The sequence below is a fragment of the Ctenopharyngodon idella genome, chromosome 17, assembly GCF_019924925.1.
Source record: "Ctenopharyngodon idella isolate HZGC_01 chromosome 17, HZGC01, whole genome shotgun sequence".
NCBI classification, from domain to species: Eukaryota; Metazoa; Chordata; class Actinopteri; order Cypriniformes; family Xenocyprididae; genus Ctenopharyngodon; species Ctenopharyngodon idella.
The window spans coordinates 17,455,544-17,478,442 of record NC_067236.1 but is presented as its reverse complement, the minus strand read 5'-3'; the positions used below and the strand labels follow the sequence as shown (position 1 = coordinate 17,478,442).

General features: G+C 37.5%; 2 protein-coding genes across 2 annotated transcripts in view; both read right to left on the bottom strand.

Moving 5' to 3' along the window:
- Positions 1-1,000: 1,000 nt before the first annotated feature.
- eif2s1a (eukaryotic translation initiation factor 2, subunit 1 alpha a) lies at positions 1,001-6,320 on the bottom strand. Its single transcript, XM_051868772.1, has 7 exons — positions 6,143-6,320; positions 5,636-5,883; positions 5,471-5,550; positions 3,464-3,615; positions 3,175-3,379; positions 1,711-1,854; positions 1,001-1,568 (listed from the first exon to the last, which is right to left on the bottom strand). Exons 2-7 carry the CDS (start codon positions 5,874-5,876, stop codon positions 1,443-1,445), a joined length of 948 nt encoding a protein of 315 aa, XP_051724732.1. The 5' UTR covers positions 5,877-5,883; positions 6,143-6,320; the 3' UTR covers positions 1,001-1,442.
- Positions 6,321-8,045: 1,725 nt separating this feature from the next.
- The window catches only part of pals1a (protein associated with LIN7 1, MAGUK p55 family member a), a 34,434-nt gene continuing 19,580 nt past the window's right edge, over positions 8,046-22,899 (bottom strand). Inside the window, exons 4-15 of the mRNA XM_051868334.1 lie at positions 21,025-21,233; positions 15,756-15,833; positions 15,382-15,531; positions 15,130-15,291; positions 14,043-14,120; positions 13,766-13,949; positions 13,580-13,651; positions 13,423-13,494; positions 12,893-13,060; positions 12,605-12,807; positions 12,184-12,294; positions 8,046-10,310 (exon numbers count right to left, since the gene is read on the bottom strand). Of these exons, the coding sequence (XP_051724294.1) occupies positions 10,134-10,310; positions 12,184-12,294; positions 12,605-12,807; positions 12,893-13,060; positions 13,423-13,494; positions 13,580-13,651; positions 13,766-13,949; positions 14,043-14,120; positions 15,130-15,291; positions 15,382-15,531; positions 15,756-15,833; positions 21,025-21,233 (1,664 nt within the window). The 3' untranslated portion in view covers positions 8,046-10,133. The remainder of the gene's footprint in view (positions 10,311-12,183; positions 12,295-12,604; positions 12,808-12,892; positions 13,061-13,422; positions 13,495-13,579; positions 13,652-13,765; positions 13,950-14,042; positions 14,121-15,129; positions 15,292-15,381; positions 15,532-15,755; positions 15,834-21,024; positions 21,234-22,899) is intronic.

The following is a 22,899-nucleotide window of genomic DNA, read 5'->3' as shown; positions in this document are numbered from 1 at the left end:
GGATACTGTGATAGATTTTTCAGGATTCATTGATGAATAAAAAGTTAAAAAGAACGGCATTTATATAAAATAGAAATATTTTCTAACAATATAACTCTTGCTGAATAAAAGTATTAATTTCTTCCAAACAAAAAAGAAAGAAAGAAAAAAATTACTGACCCCAAACTTTTAAACAGTAGTGTATATTGTTACAAAAGATTTATTTTAAATAAATGCTGCTTTTTTTTTTTTTTTTTACTTTTTATTCAAAGAATCCTGAAAAAAGTATCACAGGTTATAAAAAAAAAATATTAAGCAACACAACTGTTTCCAACATTGATAATAAATCAGCATATTAGAATGATTTCTGGAGGGTCATGTGACACTGAAGACTGGAGTATTGGCTGATGAAAATTCAACTTTGCATCACAGAAATAAATGATATTTTAAAGTATATTATAATAGAAAACCAATATTTTAGATTGTAATAATACTTCACAATATTACTGTTTTTATTTCTGTATTTTTGATCCAATAAATGCAGGCTTGATGAGCAGAAGAGGCTTCTTTTGAAAACATTAAAAATAGTAATGTTTCTAAACCTTTGACCGGTACTATAAAAGAATTCAGAATTCTTTAATGAATAGAACATTAAAAGGAACATCATATTAAATTATATAGTAGTCAACATTTGAAGTGGATCAAAAAAATTAATAAAAGTCCTAAGAAGAAGGTTTTAGGACAACTTTGATGAAAGGTTTTGATCCACTTCAAATGTTGACTACTGTATAACATTTGAATTATTCTATGTCTTTGCTGTCACTTTTGATCAATTTAATGCATCTTTGCCAAATAAAAGTATTAATTTCTTTAAAAAAAAAATGAATCTCTTTATTAAAGTAAAATCATGGTAAAATTTAGTGAGGAGTGAGGACAGATAGCTTCTGTAAGATATCTAATGTACATATTAGATGTAGCAAGCAGCACAAAGTAACACAGGACAAACTTATAAGACAAATGCTTTGGAAACAAAAATGCTTGTTTTTATTAGTTCTGCATCCACAACAGAGGGCTCTGATAAAGAGAAGTATCTATATTTCGTCAAGAATTACAGAGGCTCTTGACCACAAACAGCATCTTTCTTGGATAAGGCTGGAGACAAAAAGGTCACTTAAAACAACCACAATGTTGAAATAGTATATCTATATTAATACACCCAAAGCAAAACTCTAGTGTTCATGGAAAGAATTCTTGCCACATGTTAAGATAAGCAAATGTCCATGAACGTAATCCACTTCCACTGCCTGCTACAAGTGGAACATAAAATTCACCCTTAATCTGCTTATGGAAGCAGTGCTTTCCATCAATGCCTTTTCAGTCCTTGTGGTATTATAAACAATTCACTCCAACTCTCAAGCCTCCTGAATGATTATGGAAATGCTGGTTTATTGTCTTTCTTCAAGCTACTCATCAGTCTTGGCCTCCATCTCCTCTGCGTCATCATCTCCGTCCACCTCGGCATTCTCCCTCTCCAGCCGCTCTAACTGCCGAGCCAGCTCTGTCTCATCTGTGTCTGTTACGACTTTTGGCTGTGGGGACACAGAAACAGGTCAAACTCAAATGCTACTTTCAAAGCCAACAAGATTTACAACAGCATTCTCAACTAAATCTTCAGTTAGCAATGTCTCCATGCCAGAAAAATGGGAAATCATGGCTTGTATAATTTCTCACCTCCATCTGAATGTTGAAGACGCCTCTCTTCTCTTCGATCTTCTCTTTAATGACAGCCATGGCTTGATTGAGCACAGAAAGGCCCTCTGTGCGCTCCAGTGTGGTTGTGGTCATAACGTAACGCGGAGGGGCGATCAAGTTGATCTGCGACAAAAGCAACGTAATAGTCAGCAAGTCTGGATCACTAAGAGGTTTCTTTTGGTTTTGAAAAAAAGTTTACATTTAATAACTTTAAAAATCAAGTAAAAATGACATATTTCCTTAAATCTTGAAGACATGTGAGCATAAATATCTTGATGTTTTTAAATATATTTTAAGTTAAAATATCATGAATTCTTAATTCATTTGAAATGTAATTCGGTATTTCTTTAAAAATAAATAAATAAAAATGACAAACTATAATTGCTGTAAGTGTAATAAAATAGATTCCCTAATAAATTTAGTATGAATCTTAATGAATTATTATTTATAATTATAATAATATAATGAATAATTAAGAATATAGTAAAGAATTATAAAAAAAATTAAAGAATCAATTCATAAATATCATTACATTTTTGGGGATTCGCATCACAACCTGAACTAACCTTGCCTTTCATAAATTGTCAAATTATTTGATATTTTTAGAGACTTATTGATTTTGACAGTACTGATGGTCTGAGGGAGACCTCTCTATGATATCACTTCCTGCTGCATGTTTCTGCAAGTTGGCTGCATGGTTGATTTGGTTAAAAAAAGTAATGATTAATATTTTAATAAATCCACTTCACTTTTTTTTAAATATAAATAATAATAAATAACAATAAAATATTATGCCAAACTTCTTATCTAGAATTTTATTATTTTAATGAGGATTTCTCTTTTTTTTATATCAGGGCATTTTTAATCACCTTTTTGTTACACACCACCCTAAAAATATCAAAATAAATGTAGAAATTAAAAACATGTTCAACATAAACAAGGTGTATTCAAGTCGCTGTATGTATGAATTGAATTTTTAATGCATTTTTGAATAAATTAATATATGACAAATTCAGATGCATAAGCCGCTAAACGCCACCTCCATCAAAAATGAGATAATCATATTGAGCGAATGCTCTCCACACATAGTATGCGTTCATCAAATCCTTTTGCTTCAAATCCGCTAACTCCCAGTGTCAGCCCATTTAGAAATACCGGTTCATTGGCAGAAACCGTTAAACGCCACTTCCCATCAGCAAGTCCACAGAAGAAGACATGAATTGAATCATATGATTTCAAGATGAATGACGGTGCACGTGTGAGCCAGCTTTCAATTGCCGAGCTGCATGTTATCATGTTTTGTCCATCGTTACAGTGGCACGGTTTGGTGAGTAGCGAGTAAACACAACAGTGTTCCGTTCGCTGCTGTAAAACTGATAGAAACGGATGTTTTACTAGGTCTTAGAGGTTTTTGCAAAAAAAAGTCTTCATATCTGTTTGTACCTTGATTGGCATGCACTCTGTTGAACACGTCAGTCCAGCCCTCAAAGCATCTTTTACTGCATCTATGCCCTCATAGCCATAGCAGGCCACCTCAATGTCTGCTCTTATCTTGACAGCCTGCGGAGTGAGTCGTCTGTTGATGTTGTCAATCAGGACAGCCCTTTCCTCCTCTGTCAATTCCAGACAATCTAAAATGGATGGGTCCCTACACAGAAAAAGAAACCACATCTTTTCAGAAACAAGGTCATTTCATTGCCAATAGTTGATAGATAGATGAATGCATACTTACGACACAGCCTGCTTAAAGATGTCATAGGCACCGTATCCAGGCCGCTTGTACTTCTCATCGAACACCCAAGCGGTTCGCTGGTACAGACTCTCGAGCTGCTCATCTTTGGTGTACTCTAGGACTTCAGCTACGTGCCTCAAAATGCTGTAAACCTACAACAAACATACATACAGCATCTATGAAAGCACTTTCTCAAGTGTTCAGCTGGACAAGGTAAGTCACCTTTGATTATGTAGCACTTTATATGATACAAGAGCAATAAACGGGAAAACAGCGATCAATGATACAAACTTCAAATATAAGACAAATTCTAATTCTGCTGAAAAGCAGAATTAAGGAAGAAGAATAGTGTCATTCAGTTCCAGTCAGTCTTGATTCAATTCAGTTCAATAACTGTAAAGTTAATCAATTATGATACGAGTTAAATTCAGCTATAAGCAGCTCTACAGAAGACAATAGTGTCATCATTATGCAGCTCAAGTCAAATCAGTGTTTATTCAATTCAGTTCAATAACAGTGTCGATGTTGCAAAATTAGTACGTTGAATCAGTTATAACAGCTCTGTGTCATTATCCAGCTCAATTCAGTTCAAGTTCAAGACAACACATCTTTTTAGTCAACACTTGATCCATTAATACTGACACTATCACTACTTTTAGGTTCTGACCAAGGCTGTATCTCAATACTAGTTTTACTTGATCTTAGTGCTGTGTTCGACACTATAGATCATAAAATACTCTTAGATTGACTACAATATTACACTGGTATTCAGGCACATGCATTAAGGTGGTGGAGATCAAACCCATCAGACCATCACTATTTTGTCTATTTAAACGGGGAAAAATCTTAGATAACATCAGTAAATTATGGAGTGCCGCAAGGCTCTGTGTTAGGCCCTATGTTGTTTCCAATATATATGCTGCCACCTGGTAATATTATAAGAAAACATGGAATTAGTTTCCACTGTTATGCCGATGATACTCAGTTATATATTTGAACACGACCAGGTCAGCCTCTTGTGAAGACTTCAGATGCATCAACACTTGTGAAGAGATGACCCAAACCCTTGTGAGGACTTCAGATGATGCAACTCTGGATCAACATGGACCAATGCAAAATTTTTTTCTATATATCCTAATAATTTGTTAACATGTATTCATTACTTCAATGAACTCATTGTTTCTGCCTTAAATTAATAGATTGTTATCTAACTGCATGATTTGTATATGTACAAAGCGCTATACAGATAAATGTGAATTGAACTTTTCTAATATATATATATATATATATATATATATATATATATATATATACACACACACACACACACACACATATACATACACATAAATATGCATATATACATATAAAACACCTTGTGACTAGTCACAGCACGCACATATTGTTGCCCTGTTGCTAGTTTGATTGCTTCTATTATTCTCATTTGTAAGCTGCTTTGGATAAAAGGGTCTGCTAAATGATTAAATGTAAGTTCAAGATTGATAATATTACTGAATATTTAGAGTCTTTAAAGGATTAGTTCACTTTCAAATTAAAATTTCCTGATAATTTACTCACCCCCATGTCATCCAAGATGTCCATGTCCTTCTTTCTTCAGTCAAAAAGAAATGAAGGTTTTTGATGAAAACATTCCAGGATTATTCTCCTAACAGTGGACTTTAATGGACTCCAAACGGTTGAAGGTCGAAATTACAGTTTCAGTGCAGCTTCAAAGGGCTTTAAATGATACCAGATGAGGGAAAAAAGCTTACGCTGTATGTCACCGTTTGGAGTCCACTGAAGTCCACTATAAGGAGAATAATCCTGGAATGTTTTCATCAAAAACCTTCATTTCTTTTCGACTGAAGAAAGAAGGACATGAACATCTTGGATGACATGGGGGTGAGTAAATTATCAGGAAATTTTAATTTGAAAGTGAACTAATCCTTTAAACCTGGTCAAGGTGGTCAAAGTGTATTCACCATTAAACAGGAATGGCATACTCACAGTTTTAGATTTCGTGAACTTGTCTTCGCATTTAATGGCCTCTTCAGGTGACACTCTTCTTTTGGATAAATCAATGTAGCCTGTGGAAATGTGGATATCACAGGTTAAAATGGAAGAATGGATGAAAAAAAAAAAAAAGCAGCTTAATTTAAAACACAGTCCCACCTTTCTCCTTATCCACACGAATGACCACCACACATTCATTGCGTCCGATCCGGATGAGTTTGTTGATGGATCTGATTCGTCTTCTGGAGAGCTCGCTGAGCAGGATCATGCCCTCGATGTTGTTGTACTCCAGCAGACTCACATAGGCGCCCATCTCCGCTATTGATCTGACATTGACCATCACCACATCTTCCACCTCTGGAAACCTGTGCTGGTAGAATCTACAGCTGAGTCCTGGCATCTTGAACCTGGCAGAAGGAAAACTCTTAATGTGAGAATGCTGTCTATGTAGAAAGCTCACTAGGTTTTGAGACACAGCCAGAGGATGTACAATGAGAAAAGCTTCTCAGTTAAACAGCTAATTATATGGAAAACTTCTCTAAAGTGTGAAACATTTTAAACGTACGCCAAACCATAAACTATAACTGAGAGACTAACTGAAATGAAAACAATTTATCACAAACCACCACATTACTTTCTGTCACAACCATCATCTCTTTCACTTACCGATATACAGGGGAAATGTGTAATAGAAATTAGTTAAAGTCCGTTATTGGATGATAAAAATTCAAGTGCATTTACACAAAATAAGAAGTAAGGGAAACGGAACAGCGCTGTCTATGCTCTCTATTTCATCAGCATGTTAAAAACAGGCGGAAGCGGAAGTCATTCTTTTGTTCGTGGCTTGTTGAGTTGCTCACTACCGCCATCCAGTGATTCGGATATATGAAAATTATTTATTTTGCTCTTTAAAATTCCCATAGTAAATATTTACATTATGTAAACACATAGTATTCATAACTCATTATGTCACACCATGGTAGCCTAATTCTATTTAATAACAATATCTCAATATTTATTGAGAGTGTATGGGTGATATTCAGGTCACATTAAGTTTGGTTTTTGAAGTTTCTTATACAGGCCGGATTTTTAATAAAAATAACAAAACAGTAATATTTTGAAATATTATTACAATTTAAAATAGCAGCAATATGTACTTTTTTATGTGATGGCAAAGCTGAATTTTCAGCGTCATTACTCCAGTCTTCAGTGTCACATGATCCTTCAGAAATCAAGAAACATGTTGAAAACAGTTGTGCTGCCTAATATTTTTGTGGAAACTGTGATAGCCTACATCTACTCAAGATTTGTCGATGAATAGAGAGTTAAACAAACAAACAAAAAAAAAAAAAAAAAAACAGCATTTGTTTGAAATAGATTTTTTTCTTTAGACATACTGTCACTTTTGATCGATTTAATGCGTCCTTTCTGAATAAATGTATTAATTTCTTTCAAAAACACTGTTTTAATGTGTCCTTGTTAGTGCCTAATCATATATTTAAGTACTGAGTAATATTAATTAACTACACGTACTTACTATAGGGTTAGGATTAGGGTTAGTTGCATGTTATGAATCATTTACTGTTATTACATAGCAAGTAACGTGTTTAGTAAGTAACAAAGACACTGTAAATATTTTTTAGGATAATTAAAATGTGTATTTTAGTTTCATGACAACTAAGCACAATTTTCTCAGCAGTCTCATAACTGTAATGCATGTGGATATTTTACTTTTGAGTTTGTAATTCTTATTACTGTAATGGAAATCATCTTGCCAGAACAGTATAAAAATGTGAAATACAGTATAAAACCTTGAAATACTAAGTACTTCACAATTAAATTTTCCCAGATTAAATAGAACAAAATATTTCTTCATCAATAAGTAATTTTTATTTAAAGGCCCTTGTGGTGAAAATCAAGTTTTTAATGTTGTTTATATGTCTATGTCGTGTTTTTAATATGCTTTAAGACAAACCATGTGACAATTCATACATCAACACCATTGCTGACTATTTTCTCCTTAAAACTGCAGTGAACCAAAGACAGTCTCAAAAACGCAGTTTGAAATCCAGTGATTCAGACGTCACAAACCACTTTGTAACCAATCACATCAACGTGTGATCATCAAAGACTGGATCTCTGAACTGGTGTAGGTGAGTGGAGGCGGGGCTAATTTGCATATTCATAGAACCGCGTATAATAAATGAGGCAAGGGTGTAGAGTTACATTCAAGCTATTTTAAGACAAGAAGATTTTGTTTTCAAGGAAAAAAACGTTTAAATGTGTCCTTTTTATGATCAAAGATGAGTTTTAAGGAATAATATTACTGACTATAGGGGGACTTAAACTCCAAAATCAGGCCCCATATTTTATAATGTATTTTAATTCATAATTTGTTTTCCAACACAGTTCTACTCTAGGAATTAACAGGTTGAGGCATAACACCATTATTATTTTTTAATATCACTTACCTGGAAAGCTGATGTTCTGAATCAAAAAGAAAATGCTTGCACTGAATCTTCATGAGCTAACACAACTACCATCACATCCATAAAAAACAAGAGACAAACACTATTAATCTGGGCTTTAATTCACTTGTATAATTCATACAAAAACAGTTGAGAAGGAAAGGTGATTCTTCTTTTACATTCATTAATTCTACTTCCAGTTGACTGGCATGTAACTAGATCACATGAGACACAGCGGGTTACCGGCTCCATCCACACTCAGAACACAAACCAAACTGTAGTGCACAAGAGTAAAAACCTCAACGGTGTGTTTTCCTAGTGGCTGAGCTATTCTGTACATTAAAAAAATATTTAGGCTGTTTTCTAAATACACATTGATTATCTTAAGGAAAAAAAAACAAAAACAAAACAAAACATAAAAACAGTTCTGCAGAACAAATCTCAGTAAAGCTGCTCCCAGTGTGTGCTTGAATCAGCTATGGAGATAATACTTGCCTGCAATAACTGACAGTCCTTCCTTTAAAAGAGTTGTTACCAATCATACATACACACAGATTTCTGTCCATCAAGATCAAGTGTTCTCTACTTCCAGCATTTGCACTCGTACACCCCAAAATCATGCATTCACAAGCATACAAATCAACACACATCTCACCTCAACACAGAGCTGATGTTTCATACTTTTGATCATTTAAAGTCATGGAAAACCAATGGGAGAATCTCATGAAACACACCCAGGTGAAATTACACCCCAAAATCACATTGAAAAAAATATATATTTTGCATAAAGAAAATGGAGCCCATTTTCGGACCATATTATTTAAAAAAAAATTAAGCATTTTTTTCTTATTACTGGTAAAATATCTGACATTTACTTTGTTTGTTTAAAAGTGATTCAGATAGTAACAGTATTTTGACTATTACAGTATAAAACCTATATAATCTATTTTATGATTTTATAAGCACAAATTAAGGGCAGTACAACAAATATTTATCTATCTATTTATCTATATCTATTTCTCATAACAGTAATTCGTATTACGTTGATGAGAATTTAGAGGAAAAAATGCTTAATTGTTAATGTCACGACGCTCATAAAGAAAATGAAGCCTAATTTTCTTTCTGATTTAGGGTGAAATATGACCAGGACATGTTCTTCTCAAGTTTCATGAGACCCTAATAATGTAGAGCATCACCACAAGTTAAAACAAGCCCTTTGCTCATGTTGAAATGGGTAAAACACAACACAGAACCTTCAAATCCAATCAAAAACAAACCACAAAGGAAACATTTTAAATTGTGCAGAAGCATTGACTAAGACTAGGCCGTGCTGATGCTCAGATGGTGAACCTCATTGTATTGCTGTCAAATACTGTTTACAATACTGGTTACACTTCTGAGTGATGGAAGTGCGTGTGAATACTGAGACAGAGAGCATAGACTTAAATGTAGCCACTTACATGTTGCAGCTGTGTTCAGAAGTGGCATTGCAAACTCTCAAAAAACCTGAAGTTTACTGTCGAACTCTGTCATAATCACAGTGTCGCTTGCCATAGGAACACTGAGGCAGCGCCACAAGGATAGAAGGCATCAGTCGCTTCAACAGTTATCCTTTTTAGTGTCTTGAAAGAGCTGTTCAGACACAATGGGCACTGAACTCAGATCAGAGATTAAGGGTGAAAAGAGGAGAGAACAGAATGTACGAACGTCATTGTCCACTAATAATGTCAGGGAGCCCAAAGTGTTCTGAAGTCTGAATATCTCATTGGACTTTTAAAACGGTGCCTTGTTGCTTTCCCACAACGCAAACCCATCTCCACATTTGTCCAAAAACTTTAAAAATACATAGAGAATATTTACAATCATAAATAGTTATCAAAAGCAGTATAGAAGCCCTAATTCTACTGCTGCACCAAGTGCTGGTAACTCTCTCACTGGAATGTGGGTAAATGGACTCAAAAACACACCATGATCAAACAAATTATGACATAAAAACTCATTCCCGACAGCGTAGTGCAGACAGACACTTCTGTCCAGGTCTGAGGGCGTGCGGTGTCCTTATCTAGTGTCGAACCTGTAGTGTAAAAACAGCGGTATTAAGTCAACTCTACGAAACCAGAGAGTGTGCGATTCAGTCTGCTCTTCATTGACATCCGTCTGTGGAGGGGTCGCTGTGAGTAGGGTTCATCTCAGCGCAGCCAGGACGAGGGGACCCACTGAGGTTCAGTGTCTAGTTTATTGATAAAACGCAGCAGCTCCTGGTAGGCCTTGTCCTGGTCTGTGTTCACAATGGCGGCATCAAACAGGTGGCCGTAGTTCTGCTCCATCTCCCGGGCCTTCTCGATAATGTCTCTCAGCTCTTCAGGCTAAAACGAAAGAACAACAACAACAACAACAAGGGTGTGAAACCATGAGAATGGGAGTGGATTTGTTGTCTAAAGGCCGGGACACACCAAGCCAATGTTGGGCCATTTTTGAGCATTGGTCGGCTTAGTTTTCCAGTGTGCTCCGCACCTTTGGCTCCAGTCGGACGCCGTTGAGGTTATTTGGGCCTATAGGCAGTCGTGGCCTAATGGTCAGAGTGTTGGACTTGTAACTCAAAGTCTCAGTGCCAGCAGGAAATGTAGGTGGGGGGAGTGAAAGAACAGCGCTCTCTTCCACTCTTATTACCCACAACTGAGGTGTCCTTGAGCAAGGCACCTATAACCCCCAATCACTCCCTGGGCACCACAGCAAAAATGGCTGCCCACTGCTCCGGGTGTGTGTTCAGTACTCACTGCTGTGTGTGTGCACTTGGATGGATGAAATGCAGAGCACAAATTCCAACTATGGGAAACCATACTTGGCCACACATCACTTTTCACTTTCACTTTAAAATGTTGAATTGCTGTTGGGCCATTGGTGAGAGAGAGGACTCTGATTAGCTGTTCAGCTTAGTAAATGAGTCAGTGCCTGAGAATAAAAGCCAAACTGATGAAAGCGAACAATGAAGTCAAGGCAGTACAGACAGAAGTCTGTTATAATTTTACGTCATTTTACCTGAGCATTGCACGAACGCAGAAATATTTTCATAACAACATTAACCAACTAGAAAGAAAGTGATCAGCGTTATTGATATTCAAAATAGTAAGCAAGCGCTGCTTTGTTTATGGTTTGTATATCTGCAGTCCTAGTTTCAGTTTCCCTTTTTGAATGACGAAAATAGACTATTGATACCTGCTGATACCTGGTGTTTTCAAGTGCAGCTTTTTTTCTTAAGATTTATTTTTGCCGTTTATTATGACAGGACAGTAAGCTGACAGGTAGCGAAGTTGGAGAGAGAGAGAGGGGGACGGGATAGGGAAAGGTCCACGAGCCAGGACTCGAACTCAGGACGCCCAAAGCGCAACTGTGCTATATATCGGCGCTGCCCACAAAAGGCTATTGGCGCAGATGCAGACTGTGTTTAAAAATGTGAGACGATGGGCAGAAAAATGAGGGGAAAAAAGGAAAAAAAAACAAAGAAAAAAAAAACAAAACAAAAACACAAGGGCTGCATCGAAAGGTTAGATGGCTGACTTGCTCCCTCTCTGCCATATCAGGCAATGACTTTGCAAGCAACGTTTGTGCATGAAGGTACCACACAATACTGGTTTCGGACAGACTTCTGAAGCAGCATAAAAGTTTAATTATGTACAACAAAATAGAGGGAGCTTCGAACGAATTATTTCATCACTACAATACTGATTTCTCAGACGACCATCTTTATTTTTTCAGCTCAACTGTCATCAAATGGATCAATCGATCAGATCTCAGTTGACAGGATGTGACACGACCATTGGATTTAGACATGCCTTGTTGCCTTCCTACCTCTGTATGCCGCCTGTGAAGGCAGCATTTTTCAACTTTTAAACACAGCCAAGGTCTCGAGATGATACGAGCACAATGGTCTAAGTCAGTGGTTCCCAACCACGTTCCTGGAGGCCCCCGAACACTGCATATTTTATATCTCTCCTTTGTCTGACACACCCATTTCAGGTGTGGAGTCTCTACTAATGAGCTGATGATCTGAATCAGGTGTGTTTGATTAAGGATACATGGAAAACATGCAGTGTTGGGGGGCCTCCAGGAATGTGGTTGGGAACCACTGGTCTAAGGCATCCGACTAGCACATGCTTACATAGAACAACAATGGAAAATCAGCATGGTGGAATGCAATAACATTAAAGTAAGAGTTGATCCTTCAGGGCCGATGTTTACCTTTGGGTTTTTGTTGTCTTTAGCTAAGAGGGCTCTCAATCTCTCCTGGGATGGAGGAGCGATGAAGATGATGTAGGGCTTGAGGTCCGAGCTGCGCAACACCTTTAAAGACTAAAAAGAGAGAATAAAATAGTGAGTAACACGATTTCTAAAAGAAATGCTTGTGGTACTTGCTTCGCAAAAATGCCAAAATGCTAGGAATGGGTGATCTTGGAGGGCCATCTTCCAGCAAAGTTTAGCTCAAATCCTCATTAAACACAACCTGAGCCAGCTAATCAAGGTCTTCAAGATCGCTAGAAACATCCAGGCAGGTGTAAGTGTGCAGGTGTGCTAAATCCTGCAGGATTGGACACTGCTGTGCAAGGGTGTTTTGGGAGGTCACCAGGTATTGCTGTGCTGTTTCTGAAGTGGTCTATCTCACCTGAGTGTGTACACACAGGAGGCAGATTTTGCCCGTGTTGATGACCTGTCGGACTGAGTCTGTGCTGGTACCGTAGAGATTCTTTTCAAACTCTCCGGACTCTATGAACTTTCCTGCCGCAGAGTCCATCTCAAAAGCCTGACGGGACACAAAGTGGTAGTCCCGGCCATTCACCTCAATATCACGGCGGCTTCGTGTGGTGTCTGTAGCAAAGAGAGTTTCTTGTTCAGGACATTACAGTAAAATAAGCTGATAAAACAACAATAAAAAATGTTTTCAGACACTTACGAGGAACAGCGCCAGCAAACCTGTCCGGCTCACTTGAGAGGAGTCTTTGTCTGAGCTCATTTTGCCCACAGTTCGGTGGGCCAATTAGAGCGATGGGCCGTTTGCGATTGGCTGGCTGGTGGTATAGTGCCATCTCTTCATATGTGAGAATCTCCTCGTTATCAAAATCTGCAGAGCAAGAGGAAACACATTAAGCCCAAAGTATATTCGGTTTTTATGCATACGCTAGGGGATGCATGAAGTGTGCAACATAAATTTCATCATCATGCACATCACGATTCTGCATACTCTGTATGCTCAGCTCGCACATACACCTTGATTTTTTTTTGCAGTAATTGCACATTTGTCAACAATGACTGTTGTTACACAGTCAAAAAGAAAAGGATGCACCAGAACAGCAACAAGAAATTACTGGAGATGGCAACATCATATTAAATTATGTAGGAGCACCAGATAAAAAGTACCTTTTAAGTACTTTTAAGACCCCTCAGCACATACACTCATTCCAATATTTGTCGGAAGAGACTCACCATCATTTTTGTTAGCATTGTATTGCATCTTCTTTCGCTTCTTCTTGTTCTTTTTAGCACACCAAAGTTTTCCTGACAACAGAAAATGAGTGTTAATGAGAATTAAGAGCTGTGCACATATGTGCTTAGGAGTGTGCATGAGTGCTGCGACGCTAACCTGACTTCTCAGGCTCTTTATCCTCCTCTATGGTTTGCTTCATTGCCTCTCTCTGCTGCTGGAAACTTTTGCCTGGACAATCAAATGAGAAAAAGACATACAAGTATTAAAGGTAATGTCAAAAAAATAGGTAGAAATATTTAAACACAGATCTAGATCCACAGAATATTATGTGAAGTAGGGTACCAGGGACCAGTCCAGCAAGAGGCTGGTTGTCTTCATCCCCATCTCTGTAGGCCTGCCACCAGTTGGGGTCATCCTGGCTGATTATGTGGAGGATGTCTCCCTTCTGAAAACACAGGCCGAGCTCTCGGCACGGCACGTAGGGGTCATCTGAGGGGTCGTAGTCAAAATGCGCCTTCACGTGCATCTGGGTGGGATATTGGTTTAATCATTGATTAGTTTTATTTTTGCACTGCTTCATTTAAGCAACAATTAATTCAGTTCTGACTGAAGGCCTCACCACAGTCTCTTTAATGGGAGGTGGTTTGATCTGCGCGCTGGGGATGAGAACAAAACTGAGTACGCCATGCATGTCCGCCTGTGAACACAGCAAAAACAACATAAACCATTCAGAAAACCTTTATTTTGTAAGCAAGGCCATAAAAAAAAAAAGTTCAGTGGCCTAAAAATGTATTTGGACACCTAAAGGGATAGGTCACCCAAAAATTAAAATTATTCCATAATTTACTTACCCTCAAGCTATCCTAGGCGTATATGAAGATTGTCTTTCAGACAAACACAATCAGAGTTATATTTAAAAAAAATCTTGGCTCCTCCGAGCTTTATAATGGGAGTGAATGGGGCTCGAGAAGCTCAAAAAAGTACATCCATCCATCATAAAAGTAATCCACACGGCTCCAGGAGGTTAATAATAAAGACCTTCTAAAGCAAAGCAATGTGTTTTTGATATCCATATTTAAAACTTTTCCGTCGAGTTCTGGTGAAAAGTGACCCCCTGACCCAGTTCAAACAAATAGGACTGGGCAACAAACTCAAGCTCCTCTTTTCTTATATCAACATCCTCATACATTTCTCTTCAAAAATGATTGTTTTAGACTTCTAATTCGTGACTGGTGTTTTGTTTTGCTCTATCTTCTGCGCTTCCGCATTCGTCAATACTGTAAATCATGCATCGGGTCAGAGATCACTCTTCCACCCGAACTAGACTTGCGTACGGTCGGAAGCCAGTTATTATAGTTTATAAAGTTTTAAATATAGATATTTCTTACAAAAGTGCATTGCTTCACTTCAGAAGGCCTTTATTACTTTTATGATGGATGGATGCACTTTTGGGCTTCAAAATCTCGAGCCACATTCACTACCATTATAAACCTTGGAAGAGCCAAGATATTTTTTTAATAATGTGTTCGTCTGAAAGAAGTTAGTCATATACACCTAGGATGGCTTGAGGGTGAGTAAACCATGGGATAATTTTCATTTTTGGGTAGACTCTCCCTTTAAGTAATTTTTAATGTTTTATAATCAAAAACCTAACAGACTTTTATGTCTTTTTCTTCTTCCTGCCATCTTTCTTTAAAGTTAATTACCAGTATATCGAATACTTCGTTGACGTCTTTGCCACGGATTTCCACACCGTTGATCTCAAGGATCTCGTCTCCTTCGTGCAGCAGGCCGCTGCGTTCTGCCGCCCCTCCTTTCACAATGCGGCTGATGACCACGCTGTCCATATCGTTTCTAACAGTCGCTCCCTGTATAAATACGCATGTTAAGCTAAACATGAGTCAAAAGTCAAGAGGTACATAATATGCTGAGGAGAGGCAGTGAAAGAACGTCCTCACCAATGGGATGTCCTTGGCTTTCTCAATCCGCACGATTTTGACAGTCTCCCCGCCCCACTGGGTGAGAGTCTCGCTTGCATTGACAGAAGAAACAAGAGGCTCCAGCTGCATCTCTTGTTCAGCCACACTGTCATGGGCCATCATAAGTGCCTGGAGGATATAGAGAGAGCCAGAGATGATGGGTTATATTTAGGATGAAAGCCACTGAGTTCTACAGAGTAGACATGAGTCTGACCTTAACGTCATGTTATAGAGTTCAAAGAGCTCAGGCTCTCGGACAAGGATTGTGATTACAGCTGTGTGCATCGGCACAGCAGCATAAAGGAAGATATGGGGGAATGTGAGGGATGTGTGTACATGTGATGGTGACAGACCTGCATGTGAGGTGTTGAGAGCAGGTTGCTTAGCTCAAGTCCATCTTTCTGTGAGCTGTTGTGCATCATGACCTCAACCTGTGAGGACAGATTCAACAATCAACAATCAGGTCATCACATAAATACAACACAACTATTTAAATACAACTTACAGCGATGTTGTTAAAGGCATAGGTTCACCCAAAAATGAAAATTATCCCATGATTTACTCACCTTCAAGCCATCCTAGGTATATATGACTATCTTTTTTCAGACAAACACAACTGGTTCAAACTAATAAGGCTGTGCAACAAACTCAAGCTCCTCTTCTCTTATATCAAAATCCTCCAACATTTCTCTCTCGTTTTAGACCTCTAATTTGTGAACGGTTTTTTGTTTTGCTCTATCCTCTGCACTTCGTCAATAGTTCATACGTCGGGTCAGAGGTCACTCTTCCCGCCGGAACTTGACTCTTGTACGGCTGTTGCCGGAAGCCAGTTAATATAGTTTATACAGTTTTAAATATGGATTTTTTTCTTACAAAAACCCATCGGCTTCACTTCAGAAGGCCTTTATTAACCCTCTGGAGCCACATGGATTACTTTTATGATGAATAGATGCACTTTTTGGGCTTCAAAATCTCGAGGCCCATTCACTACCATTATAAAACTAGGAAGAGCCAAGATATTTAACTCTGATTGTGTTCTTCTGAAAGAAGATAGTCATATACACCTAGGATGTCTTGAGGGTGAGTAAATCATGGGATAATTTTCATTTTTGGGTGAACTATCCCTTTAACAAAGTACCAGAAAGTAGGGGTTGTGATTTCAGCAGGTTTCCTTTAGGTTTTTATAAACACAGTACAGCTTTGCATCATGGGTTCTGAAACGATCTTACAGATACAAGTCATTGTACTCTACCATGTTAAAATCATTTACGGATGTAGAACATGTAGTATAAATGGACATTTTTGGAGAACTTTGAGAAAAACAGTATGAGAAGATGAGATCATATTTAAGATCTTGATGAGCTCTGGATGAGATGTGCCCACATTTGAATAGGCTGTCCACACTGCCTATTATTACTTAGAGTATTACTGTGAGAGCAAAGCACAGGTCAGTGGATCTGGGTCTTAATGAATACGGAGGACAAGGCAGCTCTCTGTCTGGTATTGTCCTGAGAGAACCAAAAACAACAACCATGAGTATATCAGGCTCTCATTAGCACTTCACACAAGAGTGACTCCAACTAAAGAGCCTTTTCACCAATCATTTGTGCACATACTCAATCATTTGGGCAGCTATAAATGTCAGATTTTCTGAACAGTCCTTTACTCAGGATTATGAATTATGTGTTGTGCCATCAGGCAATCGCACTGTCATGACGTCATTTTCCTATGATTAGTCAAATGGCATTGACACAGCTTGATTATACATATGAACAGACAAACTAAATTGTCAATGTGCATGTTTTAATTTTTTCTACCTTGGTTACAGGTATGTTGGTAATACGGAACAGAGGCGGTTAAAGGATTAGTTCACTCCAGAATTAAAATTTCCTGATAATTTACTCACCCGCATGTCATCCAAGATGTTTGTGTCTTTCTTTCTTCAGTCGAAAAGAAATTAAGGTTTTTGAGGAAAACATTCCAGGATTTTTCTCTATATAGGGTCTTGTCTAGCGAAATGATCAGTCATTTTATAAAAAAAAAAAAAACCAAATAAAAATGTATATACTTTTTAAACCACAATGCTCATCTTTCACTAGCTCTGCGATGCACCACGCATTACATAATCATGTTGGAAAGGTCATGTGTGACGTAGGCGGAAGTACGGACCCAGTGTTTAGAAAGCGAACGTGCCGTGCCTACGTTACGTGAGACCTTTCCAACGTGATTACGTAATGCATGAAGTTGTGGACGCACATCGCATAGCTAGTGCAAGATGAGCATCTGTGGTTAAAAAGTATATTTTTAGAAAATGACTGATCGTTTTGCAAGATAAGACCCTTCTTCCTCAGCTGGGATCGTGTAGAGCCCTTTGAAGCTGCACTGAAACTGCAGTTTGGACCTTCAACCCGTTAGTAACTGTTGAAGTCCACTATATGAAGAAAAATCCTGGAATGTTTTCCTCAAAAACCTTAATTTCTTTTCAACTGAAGAAAGAAAAGACAAACATCTTGGATGACATGGGGGTGAGTAAATTATCAGGAAATTTTAATTCTGGAGTGAACTAATCCCTTAACCAGGAGCCTGAGAGTGGTGTAATCACTCTATTTTTAGAGTTGGGTGGGGTGTGTTAACTAATCACTTCAGTAATGTTGCATCAGCTTTACTAACCACTTGTTGATACCCACAACATACATGCACCCACATGCAGAAATGCACTGACAGCTTGTCACTGTCAAATGACTGTATGACTATAATACTGAACTGAATCTGTGCTGTTGACAGAATCATTCAATACAAAAGGAAACAAATAGTCCCAAATTGTTCTTTGATGCTAATTGATTTCCAGGCTGTGTTACAGATTGAATCAATGTAATAGAAGCTTCAACAAATGAATAGTTAACAACAGCACACACATTTTGCAATGTGTCATTTCACCTCTCTCTTTGTAAAAGTGCTTCTAAAAAAAGTAATAAGTGGAAGCATCAAATCAGGTCTGAAGCTGTTGTGCTTCACAGCTACAGAGAGTTTCTGTCTCACAGCTCTTCATGCATCAAAATACACTACCGTTCAAAAGTTTGGGGTCGGTACAAAGTCTCTTATGCTCATCAAGGCTGCAATTATTTGATCAAAAGTACAATAAAACAGTAATATTTTAAAAATATTATTATAGTAATATAATATTAAAATATAACAATATTTTGCTGTAATAATAATTTAAAATAAAAATTTTCTATTTTAATATATTTTAAAATGTCATTTATTCCTGTGAGGCAAAGTTGAATTCCCAATTTAATGCCTCATTGCTGAATAAAAGTATTACCCCAAACTTTTGAATGATAATGTATTTCTCCATCTATATATATTTCTCCATCTGTTCATCTAATTCAACACATAAGACCTATATTAGACATTGAGTTATAGGTTTGGTTGAAGCAAAAGATATTGAGATGTCTCCAGATGACTGAAAGTCAAAGCAATGTTTTTACACATTCTCACAACTGTATTTTGCATGGGGTCAATAACTTTATGAAAAAACAAATCCACAAACACTTTTTCAAAAGGTCCTTCACCATGTGGAAGGTGGTCACAATCATGTGGCTCTCTGCACATACGACGACATTATGTCCACAGACTGCAGCATTTAACCATGAGTAGTTTGACGAAACAGATGCATGCCTTGACTTTTTATGTTTACAAGCACCTATCCTTCTTGGCCTTCAAAGAGGAAAAACCCTTGACTTTTCTTTGTCTGGCTGTTTTTTTTTTTTTCCTTTACAAGTAGTAGGCATATTCTAAAACCATACATTCTCAGAAAAAAGGTACAAAGCTGTCACTAGGGCAGTGCCCTAAGGTTCAAATCAGAAAAGGTACATCTTTGTACCTTATTTACCCCCAAATGGTACATAATAGTACCTTAAAGGTACATACTATGCCTCGTTTCCACCGAAATTACCCGGAACAATTTGTTTTCCCCTAGACCTGTTGCTGTCAGTGTTTCCATTGAGGTCTGAAGTACCATAAACATTAGTCCGGTGACGTAGGACTGTGCGTGGCTTTCCAGTTCCCGCTGGATTTCGTCCTCTGCATATAAGCTTAAAAAAGCCTGAACCTCGTCGTCGGTCCATCGATTGTATTTTTTAAACGCCATTGTAGATTCGAATAGCAAATAACCCTTACAGCACGCACTGCAACAGACTTTTAAAAATGGTGGTTGAAGTAAAATGCTGCGTGGAGTCAACCAATCAAAATGCCGCTTGAACTCAACCAATCGGCATGTTCAGCGCCCAAGTCCCACCCCCCAAAGTTCCTGAACTTTGAAAAAGTAGTACCTAGCGAACAGGGGCTTTCTGAGGGGGAAATTTTAACCTGGAAATTCATTTAGACCCTGGTCCCTACGGTCGAAACACACCCCAAAGTTCCTAGTTCCTGGGGAAAGTTCCTGTGGTGGAAATGCGGCTTTAGTACATAAGTGCATATTAGTACCTCAAGTGTACATATTTGTACCTTTTAGCTTCTGTATCTTAGGGTTCTGCCAAAGTGTCAGCTTTGTATCTTTTTAGGTTAAGGTGTGTTAGGTTAGGGTTATGTGTCAGAGCATTTCTTATGGTTGCAGCATCCGTATTAACAATTTATGGGTCAATGATGTGACAGATAATTTTTTTGTCCAAAGGACTTAATAATAATAAAAAACAAAGATATGACATCCAAAGTATGTAAGTTAGTACAACTAGATCTCTTTTATTGAATCCGAAAGGTTTCAATTATATTTTGCTACATATAAAAGGTATTTTAAAGATTTTGAAGTGTCAAAGGTCATTCGGTTTAATCGTCTAAAGTCCAATACAGCCATTTCATTTGTGATTAAAACATCTTAAAATGTAATAAATGTATATATTTTTTATTCTGGCATGATTTTATAACATCATATATCAACATAGTGCAAAATGGTATTAAAATTATCTGTAGAAGTCGTTGCTTTGTTATGAGAAAGAAAATGAATTTCATTGATGTCATTCGGTGTGATCAATATAAAGGGACCATTTTGGTTCAAGTCATGCGGTCAATATCATGTGACATCATTCAGACACCTGCAAAGGACCACAAAGTCGTGAAGCAAAGTAACTAACTCTCTCTTAACTATTTGAAAAATTCATGTTTTCACTTGCTCATACGCATGTCCCGAAACAACAGGTCATTCGGTACAACCGCTATAAAACATGGAAAATGTTGTAATATTTTAAAAACTTGTACTGAATATAAGATGTTTGATTGTCCTAGCTAGCTATCAGCCTGTTAGCATTGTTTGAAAATATCGTCATGCGGTATAACCAAAAGTGTCATTTAGTAAAACCCAAATTTTGGTTAAACCGAATGACTTTTTTGGTGACAAATTTTGCCCATCTTGTAAAACATTAGAAAAGCAGTGTTAATTGATAAAAAAAAAACACTCATTGTTAACACTTAATAAAACTTCAAAATTAATTATATCTCCATTATGTTTTTTTTAAACTTTTAAAAACCTTATTCATCAATGACCCTTATGCAGGTTTCCTGCTCATCCTAACACTTTGACTTTGTAAGGCACACCTCGATCCATGTATGTAACAAAGTGCCGCTCACCTCTTGCGCGAGGCTCTGTGCGTGGTCCGTCAGGGGGTAGGGAGGGCTGGGCCGGTTCATATAGTGGGCCACGGCGTTGTGAATGTTGAAGGCTTTCTGGAAGTCAGGCTTCTGGACCAGCTGTAGAACCAGCTCCACGTCCTCTTGACTCTGAGAGTCATTTAAATTATGCTGCACCTGCTTGAGGGACATCAACAGGTCCTCCAGCTCTGAAAGTATAAAACCAACCATAAGTTTAGTCTCAGGTGTGCTTCCAGATCACTCAACACCCTGCCTGTTAAAAAAAAAAACAAAAAAAAAAAAACAAGAAGAAACAGTGACTTGACCAAGGAACAACAGTACATACCTCTGAATCATTCACCCGGAAAACTGGTGACATGGCCTCTCACAAAGACTCCCCCCCCATTGAGCATTTTTATTGTTCGTCATCCACACCGCACAACATTTGAGTAAATCACAGATGTAATTCAGCTATTCTAGTGTTGTCCTTGACGAACCAAGTTTCAGCTATGCTGTAATTCTCCTTTATAGTGTCTAATGCCACAATGAGAGAATGGCAAGACACAATAGGAGTGAGACGTGGGTGTGTTTTCTTTGTGTGGTGTGTAATGTCTAAGTGGGTGGCTAATAGAGGTATTAGTGGGCAAATCAAATATCTTAAATGTTGCCTTTGTTTTGTCCTTGACGGGATGTATTTTACGGACAATTTAGTGCCATAAAGAGTTTTGGACTGTCCCAAAATAGCATAGGAAGAGCGTGACAAACATTGCAGAGAGATGAACTGGAACACAAACAAAAAGGAAAACCGAAGAAAACAGTACAGCAAGAGCGGTCTGTGTCAGAATGTTTCATAAAAGGCTTTTTAATTAACCTCCCCCTCTGATGGTCCTCTTCCCCCTCCCTGAGGAATTCCACTCACACACATCCCTCGGCCATGACTTTCAGCAGAAACTCCAAGTGCCCCTCTCATTTGCACAGTAACTCACTTCGTTCTTCCTTGCCATGCATGCTGGATTTCCCCTAATGAAGATCTATTCAAAACCAAGAATTCACTTCAGGAGCTGAGCATGTGTGTGTCTGTCTGATCTAAAGAATTAAACTCCAGTGAGAGGCTTCATGCAGAGAGGAGCTAAAGAGACGGAGTATGAGGTTGTCTTGTTGAGGAAAGGTGAAAAACAGATTTAAAAAAAAAAAATCAGCTAAAAAGGATATTAAAATAATGGGGCATATAAATGGACTTTTGTCCCCATTTAGTTTCAAGTCCAGTGGCTTTTTGGCTCTTGAACACTCTTAGTCATCAGAAACACGGCTCTTTGCCTCCTCTAAGAATGATTTCACTCATGCATGCTGATTTTAGCAGTCAAGTGCCCTTCAGTTGCTCGGATTCAGATTCAACCTCACATTACCATAAATGTTCCTTGCTTTTTGTCACTTTTTATTTGATGAGACTGTGGAGAGCAGTGGATGTGGTCACCTAGATATTTCAAAAAGTCTGAATGTCACTGCATATCATGCAGTTTTTTTTAGTATTATTTACAGACTATTATTGTATTTAATAATATTTTGAAATGGCTTTTATTTCTACACCTTCAATCACCTTTTCATTTCTATTTAGCCCTGTTTTTCTGTTTTAGTAATTTTTAGTAATTTATTTTTTAAATTTCTATATAGCTTTGTTTTTTTAGTAATTTAGTTTTTTTTTTGTATTTTTTTTTTATTTCTATATAGCTGTGTTTCTGTTTTAGTAATTATGTTTTTTTTGTAATTAAATTTTTTAATTCTATATAGCTTTGTTTCGGTTTTAGTAATTTTTTTAGTTTTTTTTTTTTTAATTCTATATAGCTTTGTTTCTGTTTTAGTAATTTTGTTATTTTT

Bases quoted from the DNA above. Each gene is read 5' to 3' on its own strand.
- eif2s1a (XM_051868772.1), bottom strand. From the start codon at position 5,876: ATGCCAGGACTCAGCTGTAGATTCTACCAGCACAGGTTTCCAGAGGTG. The intron at 1,855-3,174 runs GTACAAACAGAT...CTTTTGTCGCAG, and splicing joins CAGAGTGCATGCCAATCAAG to ATCAACTTGATCGCCCCTCC. The intron at 1,569-1,710 runs GTGAGAAATTAT...GTGTCCCCACAG, and splicing joins TCTTCAACATTCAGATGGAG to CCAAAAGTCGTAACAGACAC.